The following is an 18350-nucleotide window of genomic DNA, read 5'->3' as shown; positions in this document are numbered from 1 at the left end:
GTAGGGACGTGAGGCTAGGTGGAGAGGGCTCACAGTCACAGATGGATTACTTGCAGGTGGTTGATCCGACATAGGAGATTTGATGGATAAGATCGGATGGAGGAGGATGGTATGTTTTATCAGCCGGAGGAGGAGGCATTTCAGTATTATAAGACAGAGTAGATGGCACAAGGCAAGGATGATGAGGCCGAGGATGACGACGATCATGTACATGTGTAACACCCCGTTTTCCCAATATACAAATTTCTTAAACATTTATCAGAGTAAAAACCATAAACGGGATATCACATAGAAACGTAATCAAAAAAATAGTTAAATAATAATTTAACTTCCACATAATATCTTAACATAGCAGCAGAATATTAGTTCAGAAGTCATAAATCAGTTTGGCACGTAGGCCCCATCAAAATATCTCAAATGAGTTAAATCAACTTAACAAAACATAATAATTGTTCAACATCATAAAACATAAACATGATAGTCACGTAAGAGAATGAAGCATGTATAACATTAAACTCCATCCCGTTACCTATCAGAGCGACCTAGACGACACAGTGAAGGCAAGGCCAACTCACAAAAGCAAACTGCACACTAAGCATGATCACCTGCAAGTTACCCATACGAAGGGCAACATTTTCAAGCAGAAGGGGTGAGATTTCATAATCAAATAACATTAATCAATGTAATTGCGAATCATAAATTAACATCATAATCATTCCTTAAATAACATTGCATAATTGCTAAACAGTTATAACATAATCATATATCCAATTATCATGAACAAAATCACATAATTGTTAAACACTTATCACGTAATCAATCATTATCAACAAGGCATCTTAATCATGACAATGCGACAATGCTCTTAGACTCCTTATATGCATGTGGTACCAATCGTCATCATAAGTATTAATATACTTTAATCGTGCGGAGGACAAAGCTCCTATAAAACGTGCGGAGGACAAAGCTCCTAATATTCGTGGTGAGGACTAAGCTCAATGAGATGCTATGCATGGACACTTATGAACAAAACATCGTAATCAACATATCAACATGCATCCAATAATTTGGAGCTAACTTCATCATATACTTATGCACTTAGTTAAATAACGGAAGCAGCATAAACAGGTCACATAAACGAGATGATATCATTATATCAATAGCACATAAATTGCATCATTATCAAGCTTTCATATCTTGCATGAATATACAATACATTAGTTCATGTCCAATTAATATCAACATAACTTAAACAACTCTACAGACTGCATTAAACGTCATCATTAGGTCTTATTACTAGTTAGGGGTTCACTCTAGATCAACACGTGCGACACAGATCGCACAAACCCACAAGCAACTGCATCCTGGCTGTGCTCGCGAGGCGAGAGTTCTTACTCGCCATGGCGAGTACCACTCAACTCCCGAAATAAACTTGTTCTGGGTTCCCTCTGATCCTACATTCATTCCTAATCAATACTAGGTATGTTCAGGCACTCAAAGGCACTCAAGGTCCAACTAAAAAGGTCGAATCACGAAATATGACATGCTCTCTGCCTAAGCTCGCGAGGCGAGGAAGGGTTGCTCGCCATGGCGAGTTGCACCAAACAACTCGCGAGGCGAAGGGAAAGGGCTCGCGTGGCGAGCGATGAAGGTCATCACTCGCGAGGCGAGAATCATCACTCGTCGTGGCGAGCGATGAACAGAAGCACGGGAAGACTACGGGTTTTCTCGAAAATCCATCAAATAACATGGTTCAACCTCTAACCAGTTCATACCAAGAATCACATCCATACCGCTCAAAGGTAGACAAACTAAATCCATTTCGAAATCACGACCAAACATAGACAAAGGACATTTCAAACATACGAGAGAAGTAGTAACCGAACCCTTAGCTGGAGTTTCGACAACCATCTCTCCATTCATATCAGACAAATCAAGACCCAAAGCAGAAACACAATCGAAAGCAATAAAACAATGCGTAGCACCAGTATCAATAATAGCAACTAAAGGAGTATTATTAATATAGCAAGTACCTCTGATCAAACGATCCTCGTTCTCCGTCCGCGTACCAGTCAAAGCAAAGACCCTACCAGTAGTCGGCGCCCTCTTAGGCTGAGTACACTATGAACTAATGTGACCCTCTCCGTTGCAATTAAAGCACACAATGTCCGTACGATTGCAATCAGCTACAACATGATCTTTCTTGCCACACCGGACACACTTCTTGATTTCCTCAGGGCAGACGTTGCTTTTGTGGCCTTTCTCACCACAATTGAAACACACAATCTCTGCAGCATCCTTCTTCTTAGGCCGCCTAACATCGACCATCTTTTGTTTCCCTTTATCAGCGGGGGCACTGTACGGCTTAGGACGACTCTACTGTCCCTTGCCCTTCCTCTCATTCACTACCTTGTAGTGAGCCTTCGTATCCTCTTCATAGATCCTGCAGCTATTAACCAAATCCGGAAAAACTCTCAGCTGTTGGTACCCAATCGCCCTCTTGATGTCGGGCCTCAAACCGTTCTCGAACTTGATGCATCTCGAGAACTCAGCATTCTCAGCAGTATAGTGCGGGTAGAACTTTGACAGCTCCACGAACTTGACAGCATACTCTGTCACAGACATGTTTCCTTGCTTCAACTCAAGGAACTCGATCTCCTTCTTCCCGCGAACATCTTCCGGAAAGTATCTTCTCAGGAACTCTCTCCTGAAAACAGCCCAAGTCACAACAGCTCCCTCCTGCCCAAGGGTAGGCAGAAGAGCAACCCACCAGTCATCAGCTTCCTCAGCTAGCTGATGAGTACCAAACCGCACTTTCTGATCCTCAGTGCACTGCATAACCCGGAAAATCCTCTCAATCTCCTTAAGCCACGTCTGGGCTCCATCAGGGTCATAACGTCCTTTGAAAGTTGGAGGGTTCTTCTTCATGAAAGTCTCCAACATCCTAGCTTCAGCATTCGCACCAGCATTTGCGTTAGGTTGTTGTCCCACAGCTTGGGCAACAGCTTGTAGAGCAGCAGCTAACGCAGCATCGTTTCTTCCGGCCATTTCTGATATTCTACAAAAGTAGCAACAACAACATAAGATAGTAATATAAATATTACTAAGACTCGACACGACTCTCTAATTGACCGGACGGACCAACCTGCTCTGATACCAATTGTAACACCCCGTTTTCCCAATATACAAATTTCTTAAACATTTATCAGAGTAAAAACCATAAACGGGATATCACATAGAAACGTAATCCAAAAAACAGTTAAATAATAATTTAACTTCCACATAATATCTTAACATAGCAGCGGAATATTAGTTCAGAAGTCATAAATCAGTTTGGCACGTAGGCCCCATCAAAATATCTCAAATGAGTTAAATCAACTTAACAAAACATAATAATTGTTCAACATCATAAAACATAAACATGATACTCACGTAAGAGAATGAAGCATGTATAACATTAAACCCCATCCCGTTACGTATCAGAGCGACCTAGGACGACACAGTGAAGGCAAGGCCAACTCACGAAAGCAAACTGCACACTAAGCACGATCACCTGCAATTTACCCATACGAAGGGCAACATTTTCAAGCAGAAGGGATGAGATTTCATAATCAAATAACATTAATCAATGTAATTGCGAATCATAAATTAACATCATAATCATTCCTTAAATAACATTGCATAATTGCTAAACATTTATAACATAATCATATATCCAATTATCATGAACAAAATCACATAATTGTTAAACACTTATCACGTAATCAATCATTATCAACAAGGCATCTTAATCATGACAATGCGACAATGCTCTTAGACTCCTTATATGCATGTGGTACCAATCGTCATCATAAGTATTAATATACTTTAATCGTGCGGAGGACAAAGCTCCTATAAAACGTGCGGAGGACAAAGCTCCTAATATTCGTGGTGAGGACTAAGCTCAATGAGATGCTATGCATGGACACTTATGAACAAAACATCGTAATCAACATATCAACATGCATCCAATAATTTGGAGCTAACTTCATCATATACTTATGCACTTAGTTAAATAACGGAAGCAGCATAAACAGGTCACATAAACGAGATGATATCATTATATCAATAGCACATAAATTGCATCATTATCAAGCTTTCATATCTTGCATGAATATACAATACATTAGTTCATGTCCAATTAATATTAACATAACTTAAACAACTCTACAGACTGCATTAAACGTCATCATTAGGTCTTATTACTAGTTAGGGGTTCACTCTAGATCAACACGTGCGACACAGATCGCACAAACCCACAAGCAACTGCATCCTGGCTGTGCTCGCGAGGCGAGAGTTCTTACTCGCCATGGCGAGTACCACTCAACTCCCAAAATAAACTTGTTCTGGGTTCCCTCTGATCCTACATTCATTCCTAATCAATACTAGGTATGTTCAGGCACTCAAAGGCACTCAAGGTCCAACTAAAAAGGTCGAATCACGAAATATGACATGCTCTCTGCCTAAGCTCGCGAGGCGAGGAAGGGTTGCTCGCCATGGCGAGTTGCACCAAACAACTCGCGAGGCAAAGGGAAAGGGCTCGCGTGGCGAGCGATGAAGGTCATCACTCGCGAGGCGAGAATCATCCCTCGTCGTGGCGAGCGATGAACAGAAGCACGGGCAGACTACGGGTTTTCTCGAAAATCCATCAAATAACATGGTTTAAAGCCTAATTTTGATTCCATAATCCATCCTAAACATGTTCTAAGGTTAAAGAACGGTTTCTACATCAATCTAAACAAGTTTTACCGTTTGATCATCAATTTTTAGGGTTTTGACCTACTTCCAAAACTTTTCTAAATCAATCCTAACTTTGCCAATTAATCATCAGAATTACAGCAATCAACGTTATTGAATTATTAGTCTCACCCTTACCTTGTATGAAGAAAATCGCAGCACTCTTCCTTGGTTTCTCTAGACTTGGCTTTTTCTCCCTTTTTCTCCAAAACAGTCGCACGTACAATGTTTTTCTAAAACTAGGTCTAACCTTTATATACCTCTTCTTAATTACTTATCTTATCTCACTTTCTCCCCCAAAACTATCTAAAATATCAAAACAGCCCTTAACTAAATATTTTATATTATTTTCAAATCTTTATTTTATTTAACAATAAAATAATTCTCATATCCTTATCAAATCTTCCAAAACTCATAACTCATCACGTCATCGATCAAATCATCATAAATCATCAAAACATACCAAAATCATGCATATATTATATAATTATAATATAATCACCTAAACTCGATTAAATAAACGATTAAACGAAAGTGGGTGTTACAACATGCGCCTGCACCTGAGCCTGAGCCCAAGCCTGGGCAACGTCGTGACCGTGATGAGGTGGCACATGATGTGCCTATTGTAGGGCCTCCCTTTCCTGGAAGTCCTTGGGACACGACATTGATGTCCAACTACGTGAAGCACGTGGCGATCCCTCTTTGGGTGAATGATAAAAATGTAAGTGTTTTAATTTTTTAAATTTTTTATTAAATGTTAAATTCTTTAGTGATTTAAATGTTCAAATGTTTTATTAAATTCTTTAAATTCTTTAGTGATTTAAATGTTAAAAAGTTTTATTAAATGTTAATAGTTTTAGGTGATTTAGTTCTAAAGTATTAAATGTTATTGATTTAGTTTTAGGTGATTTAAAGTGATAATTGATTTGATTTTCAGATGTGGCATGATAAGGAGTATGTAGTGTAAATTCAGCGAGAAAGGTGAGAGAGCTTTCTAAGTTGGAGGAGAATTTTAGGTGGTTTTTCGGATCCTGTGGAGGCGTTTGGCTTACATGATCTGATATACACCGAGTATTCGAGTGTGACCCATTCCATGATATGTGCTCTCTGCAACTAGTAGTTTTCATCTACCTGTGAGGGAGATAACGATCACTTTGGACGATGTGTCTAATCTCCTCCACCTTCCGATTGAGGGCCGAATGGTGGACCATGACGCGGTAGTGGATTGGGACAATGGGATTACATTGATGACTAGGTTGTTGGGCATGTCAGATGTTGTTGCTCGTGCTGCGTCAAAGAGGGAGTATGAGGCTCATATTAGTTATCCCGCACTAAAGCGGCTTTATGAGGAGCACTTGACAGAAGCTAGACGACTGGAGGACCCACAGACGAGGGAGGAGCTGCTATAGAGGAATAGGAGAAGGAGTTGGTGTCTGAGGAGTTTTCTTCTATATCTTGTCGGTAGTATGCTGTTCACTAACAAAACAAATAGACACATGGACGTGATATATCTTGATTGTATGGTGGACTTGAATGTGATTGGGAAGTGGTCATGAGGAGGGATGACTTTAGCTTATCTATATGATCATCTCGATGATTATGTCCGTATGTGTAATAAGACGATGGCTGGATGTGTGACGCTTCTTATGGTAACATATTCAATTTTTTTTTTTTTTATCATTATCTTAGATTATTTTCTTTCTTAGTTCGTCTACATTTATTTAGGATTTTATTTTAATATATTGTTGAAGTTTTTATAATTTATTTATCATTTTGTTAGATTTATTTAGGATTTAATTTTGTGTATTATTTTTTTCGCAGGGATGGATTTTGGAGCATTTTCCAGTCCGTACCCAAGGAAGCCTAATAAGAGCCAGAAGCCGGAGAGACCATGTGCCGGGAGATGGCTTACTAGCAGAGGGCATTCAATTGTGCACCATTACCGCCGACTCCTAGATCGCTTAGAGGTGGATGACGCGAAGTGGTCTGCATATGATGATAAGAGAGCGGTGCGCCCTTTTCAGATTATTTGCACTTACTCACGATGGCTGATGTGCAGGAAGGAGATGGTGTACCATCATTTACCTGAGCGGGTGAAGAGGCCCTTTGGGTATATACTGGACATCCCCAGACATCTGTCAGATGTCCCTGAGATTCCTGCGGAGATGGTGGCTACTGTGTTCAAAGACCCTCGTCTTTGGTGCTACACTGATTGGGGAGAGAGGTGTGAGAGAGTATGGCATCATGAGCCTGGCTTGGTATGTCAAAGTCTCTCACCCTCGGATTATCCCAACGGATGAAGGATCTCCTCCCAGGTCAGCGAACCGGGAGCAACTTATAGATGAGGAGCATGCCAGAGAGATGCCTGACACATTGACGATCATCAAGGATGTCGTGCAGATATCTAATAATGATGTGGCCATGAGCGCCGAGATGACTACAGAGGAATTTGTGCAAAAGATGATCCGGATTGGCAGTACTGCTCGTCCTGCCCCTATGTATCGGATTGCCTGGCAGCGCATGGGGCATAGGCATCGTAGGCAGCATGGTTGGTTATCATTAGGCTTTTTTATGTACATTTTGACTATGGTGCTGGTGATGTATTATTATGACATTTTCGTACCTTGTGATATTTCTATGACATTTTCGTACCTTTTATATTATTTCTTGCGTTTTGTTTTTATCATGTTAAAATTATTTTTACTTTTTATATGTTTTAGAATTAAAGAATTTGAAATTGGATGAAAATGATTGAAAAAATATGTTTAAAATGGTATGTATAAACAAGTTCAAATGTGGGGAAAAAGGGAAGGAGAAGCTATTGGTTGTTTGAACCAGGAACGCAGCGGTAATACTGTCGCTGGGTGCAGTTTACTATTTTCCATGTGTTATTAGGAACTTATTGAAGTTAGAAAAGCAATTTTCTACCTTATGATTGGATCTGGGCCTTAATCATATATTAGACTCCACATGACTTAGGGTGTTATGAGCCAATATTGTCATGTGGACACATGTCTCCACGGATGAGCTAGTGACTTAGGATGACCCGGTCTAGTGGGTCAGGGCGGCCTGGTCCATCGATTGGATGGGCATTAACCCAGTTCGAAATAGTAGCCCCCCTAAGTCGATTGTTAATGGGAGCGAAGAAGTTGGCTTTAAGCTCAGTCGTGCATATAATGTTAATATGTTTGGTTGAGGGAGAGTATAATGTGGTACTCTTTTTCCTTTATTTTGGTTTTTATCCCAATAAGTTTTATCTAATAAGGTTTTTAACGAGACATCATATGTTTCCATCAAATTCTCTTCGATAAAATTTCAACGGAACACAGTGATAAATATTTCAAAGGAAAGTGCTATAAGAAATTAGAAAACCATCGATTATTCTATAATTATATTAAACACATATCTTACTATTTTTTTTTTTGAAATATCTATCTAATATGTCAACTTAGAAATGTAAATTATCTATCTAAAATGTTAACTTAAAATAGTTATGTAAATCATTTCATACATGCAATAGTGATAACTAACTTTGATAGTATATACATTGTTTTTTTTTTTTTGTTAGCACATGTACCGTCCTTTGATTCATGTAAATTTTGACTATTTAAGAAATTTATATATATCATCTTACTTTCTTCTATACTTCTTTAGTTTGATATTCCCTCTGTCTCTATATATAAGTACCATTTTCCTCTAATAAAAGGGTACTTAAATATAGAAACAGAGAGAGTATATCATAACATTATATACATTTATAATATTATATAATTAAAGTAGTAATTTATATCATTCTATTATTTCACAAATATCATAAAAAAATATTCAAATATCCAATTTTTAATTGTTATTTTATTCGCTGAGGGCCAAAATCACAAATTTTAAAAACTACTTCCTCCGTCCATGAATGCAAGTTCCCTTTGCATTTTTAAAAAAAAGTTAGCAATGTAATTAACGTGTTTGTTTTGTGTGTTAATATTATTAAATTGTCCTTTATTTATATGTGTATTAAATTTAACTTTTCATAATTTAAAATAAATTAGTAATATTAATTAGAGATGTGTTTAGAAAAATAATAATAAATGCATATAATAATTTGATAAAGAGTTTATATTTAAAATCAAAAATAAAGTTATATAGATGTTTAAATATAGAGACGGGGAAGTAAATAATAACGAGGGTCTAGTGATTTATACAACACAGTGGAGTGAGACATGTGGCGTCTGGTAATAAACAATCTTTGTTGAAGAGACAAGACAGACAGAATGAGTGACTGACAGACAGACATAGATCAACTCCCTTTCCTCTCCACTCCACTCCACGGTCGGTCCACCCCAATCTCTCCACACTCCATCCCATGGCCATGGCTTCTTCATCATCATTCTCCACCATCCACCCTCGTTCTTTCTCTCTTACCACCCATAACCACCACTCTTCTTCAACATCTCTCCCACTCCCATCTCTCTCCATCATCTCCCGCCGTCGTCCACATTCTCATTCCAACAGCCTCTTCACTCCCCGTCCTCCCATAACCGCCATTTATGCATCCACTAACAGTGGTGGCGGAAGCGGAGGAGAAGGCGGTGGAGGAGGTGATGGTGGCGGCGATGATGGTGAAGAATCAGAGGATAGGGATCGAAACAGAGAAGAAGCGTTGCTGGTACTTACGGAGGTAGGGAAGTCATTGGAGAGTTTGCCAGCGGATTTAGCGGAAGCCGTTAAAGCGGGACGAGTTCCGGGTTCTATTGTGAAGAGATTCTTTGAACTGCAAAAATCAAGTGTGTTTCGATGGTTGCTTAATTTTGGAGGGTTTAGAGAAAGATTGCTTGCTGATGATTTGTTTCTTGCTAAGGTTGCCATGGAATGCGGTGTTGGCATCTTTACAAAGGTTAAGTTAATTTTGATTGTGTTTCTTTGTACCAATTTGGTGCTACATGTTGATAGTCATGTCATTTGTGATTGATATTCTTCCTAATAATTGAGCGAAGAGTATGGAAGACAAGCGACAACAAGCTGCGTTGCGTCAGTAACTCATTGTTTGTTGGGCACAAAGTTTGTTTTTGACTTTGTTAGACACTCTTAAATAGATTATTCATTTTTTCAAAAGTTCATTGACTTTACTCTATCAAATTTTACTCATATTAGTCATTTTGAGAGTTAGGGACCAAATTAGATAGTTTATTAAAGAATAAAGACTAAATTGATAGTAAGTGGTTAAATTTATAGACCAATTTGATAATAAGTGGTTAAATATATGGACCAATTTGACAGGTAAAAGTTGGGAATCTGCTTGAAATATTTATAATCTCAGAAACTTATTTGAGAGCGCCCTACAAAATCATGGGCTAATTTGGTCGTTCACCGACTTCACTCCTAAATCAGTTATGTGTTTGCTTCGTTAGTAGGTTTGCAATTAGACTTGTATTGCCAATGGCTCATACGCCAATCTCCATCTACTCGTGACAGACATGCCTAATTTTGACAACAGAAAGGAGGACTCGTGTTGTGAATTGTCTTAAATATAGTACTTGCCAATGAGATAAAAACTAATGAAGATATAACTACATTGATAGCTTCGCCGTCATGAATTAATAAATGTCGATTAAGATTATGTACACTTTTTAGTAAAACTAGCAAGTATACTAATTTTTATACTTTAACGAGCTTCGTTGATTTAAGTATCCTAATTAGTGTAGCTCTTAGGTATCTGATATATGGTAAATAAATGTATTAAGAGAAAAATGTAACTGTTTTTTTTTTTGAAGCAAAAGATAACTGTTAGTTCATTAGTTCTTTGTTTTTACAATAAATGTGTTAGTTATTCTTTACTTAGTTTCACATACGTTACCTTAGTTGGAGTGAATCTTATTTGAGGCGTGTCGAGCACTAAATATGTGAGTCTAGTCCGTTTTGCTAGACCCAACCCCATTGGCATTGTTATTCTAAAACGACAAATAATAATATGAGTCAGTCCCGTAAGTACAACTGCGTTGCTAGCTCCATGGACATTTCATAAGTTGGGGCTGGTACTGGCAATTCCCCGCTCTCAGTACTTGGTGTGTGTGACTTTCACTGCTAGGTTCTTGTCAAACTAAATATAACATTTCATATATTCCTGCAAAAAAAAAATGTAATATATTACATCTTGTAAAAACATATTTTAACATAGGTATTGTTTGGCCTTTCAAATTCACCCTGATGAATGATGATAGTCATATATGCTTATTTACTTAGGGGCAAATTTTGTCTTTTTACCAACATTAGTCCCACTCCCAATGCAATTGAATTTGGATTCCTTGATTAAGGTATCGGACTTGAACCCTGTGGATGGATAAAACATGGTTGGGAGGGGAGACTCTACTAAAGGTGGCCAACTGGCCATCCAAATTCTTCAGCAGAGATTAGTCCTTACAAATTTTGTTTTTATATCAGGTTGAATCATTGAAAATATATATAAGTGGAACTTTTGTTTTATGATATGAACTTTTGTTTTAAACAATAGTAAAACATATTATTGGGTCTTGAACGGGAAACAGAGGATGGTAAAGAGAAAAAATATTTATCAAATATCTTTTGGTAACATTGAAGTTGTTAATGGTTAGAGGAAAGTTTGAACACATGCAAAAAGAGCCAGTTTAAATAGAAACTCTGAAGTACTTTCGGAAAAAGAAATATTAGAAAAAGAAAAAAACTGAATTTATTAACCAACGGCACCATCCATCATAAACATATTTAAATTATAAGGACAGCTTATTTTGATAGAAAATCTCCATTCAGCTACAAGCTAATCCAAACTGGCTTTAACAACTGAAGTCTTTGATACAATACATTATGTTCTGAACCAAACCTGTCACATCTAGAAAATTGTACTCCGTTTCCAATTATAAGCAAATTTGACTTTTTAGGTTCATTCAATTAATGATGTATGTGGTTCATATTATGGACCACATACATCATTGATTGAATGAACTTAAAAAGTTAAATTTGCTTATAATTGGCAACGGAGGGAGCAGTTATTTTCCTTGTTAATCTATAGAATTTTCTGGTCATTTGTAATGAATATTGTGTTTACATCTCAGACTGCTGCGGAGTTGGAGAAGCGAAAAGAAAACTTTACCAAAGAACTTGATTTTGTTTGCGCTGATGTGGTATGCTATATATTTTTGTTTATATATTGTTTGAGTCTCATTGCAAGTCCATTCCAGATTATATTTTATAATAATCACGTTTTTATTATTTAATTTAATTATTAATAGGTAATGGCCATTGTAGCAGATTTTATGCTTGTGTGGCTTCCTGCTCCGACCGTTTCTCTTCGACCACCACCTTCCGTCAGTGCTGGACTTATTGCTAAATTCTTCTTCGGCTGCCCTGAAAATGCTTTTCAGGTTAACAACTGAACTCTTAATCTGCTTTTGTTTATTTTACTTTTTCATGCTTGGATATATATATATATATATTGGCATTATGTTTTTGTGCGATTGTGTATAACTTTGTCAACACTTAACAGGTGGCTTTGGCTGGAACATCATATTCCCTTATACAGAGAATAGGTGCTATTGTGGTATGTATTGCATATAAGAAATTAAGTTATTATATCATATTTTTGAATTTGAATGTTTTAAGTCATAATCATCTCTTCTGCAGCGGAACGGAGCTAAGCTATTTGCAGTTGGGACTGGTGCATCACTGGTATTTAACATTCTAACATATACACTAGCTTTTAATTTCTAAGTGAACTAAATCCAGACCCTTTCCAATGCCATTATGTTGTTTTTACCTGCTCTTGTTATGAACTTCAAAACAAAAGAGCTGGTGTTGTTTTTATACGTGACACACTTTTACTTCAGTTAACTTTTCAACCAATGTGAAAACGTTGCATAGATTTTCAAAAAGGTCACTGCATTGCTTTCTCTATCAGTTGCAATATAACAGATGTAAAAAGTCGTGGATTCCATATTTTGCACTCATGTTGACTACTATATAGTAGGACTGTAGGGTAATACAGTTTGTGTTAACCTTTTCGCTTTTTGTTGCTTTGGTATATGAGATTAAAAAATTGAATCCATATACCGTATTCATTATATATATAATTAAACTAAGATAATTAGACTAAGCAGTTTTCACGGTAACTAAAGATAGGAACATTGTCACTGCTTACTTTGGAAATTAGCTAGCTGCCTCTCTCTACTTCCCTATAAGTGATGCAATACAATTGATTGGAGAACACAAATTTGGTATGATTGTGTTTTTAATATTATCTTCCTTTGAGGTCAAGTCATGCTTGTTCCCCTAAAATGCCAGGCTTATGCTTAACTCACTGTCTCGGAGATCTATCTCGCCATGTAATAATTGGTATATAATTGTAGATTTGTAATATATGCATGCATCAATGGGATGACTGCATGACTTGTCTTTTCAGATTGGAACTGGTGTAACAAATGCATTGATTAATGCGCGGAAGGTTGTTGATAAATCTTTTGCTGACGAGGCTGAAGAAGTACCAGTATTATCAACGAGTGTTGCCTATGGGGTTTACATGGCAGTATCTAGCAACTTAAGGTAATTTTACCATGCGATTTACTATAAAAAAAACTTCAAAATTAATTTGGTTTTGCAACCTCAATAATGCATAATAAACACTACAAAAAGCTTCAAAATTAACTTTTTTTGTAATTAAACTGTCTCCGATCGCTACCAGGTATCAAATTCTAGCTGGAATTATCGAACAACGGATTTTAGATCCTTTGCTGCACCAGAACAAGCTCATGTTAAGTGCAATCTGCTTTGCTGTTAGAACCGGAAACACTTTCTTGGGCTCGCTACTGTAAGATTATCGATTTAACCTATATGTCTAAATAATTTAGTATATTTGCTTCGTGTTCTATCCTCATTATTTGTTACATGAATCTTCGCATGAATAGGTGGGTGGATTATGCTCGCTGGGTTGGAGTCCAGAAGATAAGGGATTAAGGTTTCAATTGCAAGATATTGTGTCATGAAATCAATCGGGTCGAATGTTGTATGTTGATTCATGATTGAAAATCCATAGTGTTGGTGTGTTGTATTTTTTAATGCTCTTGAGAGCGTAGTTAATTGTAAAATCAAGCTCCAAGAGTCTTTAGTTATCACCATACATAATGGCTAGTGAAGGTTAAAGATCCATCAACATTGCTAGCAGGAATCTGCAATATGAGATAAAGGACAGTTGCTTTTTTTTTTTTTTTTGCGATAGTCTGAGTGTCGATTACTTTTGTGCGTGTATATTGTTTCTGCTGAAATTACTTTGATTGAAAACACTTTCTTCTCTTCTCTAATGTCCTTTTCTTCACATTGTTTCTCTTCCCATTAGTTTTGTTTTCGTCACATTTGCCAGAAACCTCATCGTTTGATTATGATCCAATGTGAAAAAGAAAATGTTGATTGACTTTAATCGATCAATGAATTAAGTATGTGTTTGGTTATACGTTTATTTGCCACTTCCTCACAAGAGATTTGTCAGTTAAGACAATATACAAAATATTCATGGGAAACAATGACAAGGTCCAAGTTTACGAAGATCAAACAGGTAATAAGACAATGCACAAAAAGAAGATTGATATTTTTAATGTATTTTTTTGATGCAAGATATTTAATGTATTTTAGTTCAACAAAAACATATTTGGTGTTTTTAAAGAGAAAAACCAAATGAGAAAGAGTGTGAGAATCAGAGAAAGAGAAAAACTATTGATAAAGATAGAGATTGAACTAAGTGATTAATGAACTCCCAAAGATAAATAGGTTTTCATGACTTGAACTTATGTTCTTTCGGTCACCGTGATAATGATTTTACCGTTGTGTTAAAGCTTCCTCTTACATAATCAAATCCTTTAATTTAGAAAGAAAATTAGCTTTTGATTTACGCGGATCGAAAACGAAATTAAATAAAGATAAGATTTTATTTTGGCTGATTTAAATCTTCTCAATTAAGGATATATTTGATTTGAATATTTTTTAAATACAATATAAAAATATTTAAGTCAAGTTTTATATTGATGGCGTTTTAAAAAATATTTAAGTCAATATAAAACTTGACTCTTATTTTGGCGTGATGGAGTTTTAAAAATAAGATTTTATTTTAGCTTTTGATTTACGCCTCTTAGCTCATTGGATCCCCCACCCCCTGGAAGATACACTTAAACTCAATATTGATGGTAGTTTTCTAGAAGATTTGGGTTGTTTAGGTGTTGGTGGTGTTGTTTGCAATCACGATGGAGATTGGATAGCTGGTTTTTCTCACTATGAAGCTGGAGGTGATTTGTTATTAGCTGAGTTACGTGTTATTCAGATAGGTCTTGATTTTTGTAGTCTGAAAGGCTATGTGAACATTATTTGTGAGAGTGATTGTTTGGAAGTAGGTGACCTGATTATTGATGGTCGTGATCATACCTTGCACATTTATGTTGCTGACATCCTTCATATTAGAGATGTTTTACATGGAAATGGTAATACAACATTGTTGCATGTTTTTAGGGAACAAAATATGTGTGCAGACTTTATGGCTAAGGAAGAATCACATGCAAGGTGCTCTGCTCACTGGAACTGTCCTCCACCTGACATGGAATCTCTCATTATAAGAGATAAGCTTGGAATTTAGTTTTTTCTCTCCCTCTTTTTTCTTTTCTTTTTTCCTCGTTACTTTGTAACACTACCAAAAAAAAAGATGTTGTACACCTAATTCTGTATATAATCACATCCTTGATTTTTTTTTTAAATAATAAAAATAATATGTAGGGCATATTTGAATTTTAGGAGAATATAAAAATGATTTTTACGTTTTTTTTCAAAACGTAAAAAAATAAAAACAAGATTTTATTTGGATTGATTTAAATCATTTTAATCGAGGATAGATTTGATTTGAATATTTTTTAAAATATAATAAAATATATTTAAGGCAAGTTTTAAAAATTTATACAATCTGTTTCATTTACCCTAGATAGCAATGATGATGTAGGTATTTTTTCTATTAAGATAAAATTGTAAAACAAATAACAAATATTTTGAATTCTACCCTAATCTGTAATACTTTTTTTTATATATATAGAGGAGTATTGGTAAGAATAGGAGAGAAAAAGAAAAAGAGAAGAAGAAAATCAGTGAAATAAGTATGTACCATCTCTACTATACGTGTCTATTAATCTTTTTTTTTAGAGGAAATGTGTCTGTTAATCTTGTTAAGTTTGTTTTGGATGAATAATGATTATCTTGTTCTTTGAACTTCAATAATCTTTGAACTTCAATTATCTTGTTCTTTGCTTTTTGTGTATATATTGTCGACCGGAGTATTCTTACCAACAAAAAACAAATGAAGACAAGTGAGTGAAAGGTCTCTTGGTGAGGGATTTGGATGACCTTTTGTTGGGAAAAAGTGCAGTTGTGGTTTTGCGAGTGTAAAGAAAGAGAAACAAAAAAAAAAGATGATGATTAGAGAGATAGAGATATAAAATAGTCGGGAGAGATGCAAAAAGTTGATCCAATCTCTTTGGCGAGCTACCCTCAACAAAAAAGGTCTATCATCCCCTCAGCAAACAAAACATGTTTTCTTATATGATTCAACAAATTAAAATTTGTTGAATCATAGTTAAAAATGATGTACAATTAATACTAGACTTAAAGGAATAGATGAAGTACAAGTAGTACTCTATCCATTTAAACCGAGATGAGACCACCCACTACAAGAGTTATATAGAATTCAATTCAATTTAGAGGGAAAACTCCACTTGTAGAATAAACAAGTGAACACCTTGCTTTTAGTTAAGAGCCACCACCACTACAACCATTTGATTGAGTTGACCACCTCTCCAACCAAAACTGACATTGAGGCAAAAATTCGATTGTTCCTAACTTTCTAAATCGACCATAAAATCAAATGACAAACAAGTAAGAGACCTTTCATCACCACCCTTTCCATAAAGAAGAACAAAATTAAATCTTTGAAGCAAAACAAACGAGTCTCCTGAAAGAACTGTCGAAACCCTAAACTAATTAAAGATGTCATACCAAATCGACTCGGTAAACATACATTTTGCAAAAAGATGATCTTCCGACTCCGGATGCTCCACGCACTACACATGCATACAAATAATAATGACTCGTAACAAGGACGTTCTGGCTAGCCAAATTCGTCCTAGGTAGCAAACGACCCCTAAACAATCGGAAAAGGAAAGCAATCACTTTGGTCAGAGTGAAACTTTCCCACAAATTTTCCATCCACATGCCCTTAACCCCCCCTCCCAAGAAGAAATTGGGACTCGGCTCTTTGCAAAGAAATAGGTATGATGAACTGCCTTAGAAAACAGCTCTAATCATTAAGAGAGCAGCACCACCTATCCAAAAATTGAATCAAACCCAACAAATTTGAAAGCAAGTTTTGTTCACACTCAAACAAATATCTTCTCCAACGAAATTTCCAACACCAAACCTCATTCTCTCACTCCCCTGTATCGGAAAGAACGTTATCAGCTTACAAGGTGACCGAAAATGATCTAGGAAATAACATTATTACCTTCAGTTACACATGAACGAAAAGCAAACGAGTTATAAGTTGCGTCGTTAAACTTTTTGGATAACAAAACTAATCTTCATAAACACAATATTCATGGACCTTACATGCTACATATTAAGGTTGATCTTTGCTTTAATGAAGTTATTTGATACATATAAATTTCATATTTTCCAAATTTCTTAATTGCAGGTTATGTTATTCGGCCTTGGTTTTTATACAGGCAAACTGAAGATACCCGCCGCTATTTTGAGATTGTACGGTAAAAGTCCTTACTCTTAAAAATGTGTTAAGAAGAAAAAAATTATGTCATCGTGAATGGACAATGAATAATATATGTAAGGTATGGGGTTCAAACCCCGCCACCGCCAAATAAAAAGAAGAAAAAAATTATTTAGTTCTAATTCTAATTAACCTAAGAGCATTGATTTTTCATTCTTTAAAAATTAAACTTTTAAACAATGCCATTTTCCAATGTTCTAGCTGGCCATTTTTACTAGTATACATACCATGGACAATAGAAAATATGTTTGAATTAAATTTTCATATATAAATAATTATGGTTATTTTTGGGTATAATAATCTGGTAATACTGATTTGTCTCTATTCCTTTCCTATATTAGTAATGAACTTGAAAAGTAATGTTCCTACATGCTACATCAATTATATATTTCATCTGAGAATTACATTATTGTTCTTGTTCCTTTTTTACAGTCTCATCAATTTGATTTTCATGACACTCTTCTTGGCTTGGGGAATCAAACACCGAAATAAAGAAGCAGTCTCTATTTTGTTCTCTCAGATATGGGAAATGTATAATATTTTTTGTCTCTTTATTCAACATATCAATGCTACCATTATTGAGGGGACTCAAGTTATAGTGTATCTTGTTCTTTTGAATTTTGTTTAGAACTCAGTTCCCATTTTTACTTTCACACCGGTTTCAGATCCATCAAAGGTGGGCGACTGATCCGGCTCGTGCAGACATGCGCACTGGCCAAGCGTTGTTCCCTCTGGGAATCGAACCCGGTAC

The 18350-nt window shown here is 36.1% G+C and overlaps 1 protein-coding gene across 1 annotated transcript; it reads left to right on the top strand.

The window, feature by feature from the left end:
- Positions 1-8985: 8985 nt before the first annotated feature.
- On the top strand, positions 8986-14075 carry LOC25479594 (protein RETICULATA-RELATED 4, chloroplastic). Its single transcript, XM_013587990.3, has 8 exons — positions 8986-9664; positions 11856-11924; positions 12033-12164; positions 12287-12340; positions 12424-12468; positions 13199-13338; positions 13478-13603; positions 13701-14075. Exons 1-8 carry the CDS (start codon positions 9134-9136, stop codon positions 13747-13749), a joined length of 1146 nt encoding a protein of 381 aa, XP_013443444.1. The 5' UTR covers positions 8986-9133; the 3' UTR covers positions 13750-14075.
- Positions 14076-18350: the final 4275 nt, after the last annotated feature.

Source organism: Medicago truncatula, chromosome 4 (genome assembly GCF_003473485.1).
Source record: "Medicago truncatula cultivar Jemalong A17 chromosome 4, MtrunA17r5.0-ANR, whole genome shotgun sequence".
Taxonomy (NCBI): domain Eukaryota; kingdom Viridiplantae; phylum Streptophyta; class Magnoliopsida; order Fabales; family Fabaceae; genus Medicago; species Medicago truncatula.
Note: the sequence above shows the minus strand (reverse complement) of the source record. Positions and strands in the feature narration are given on the sequence as shown.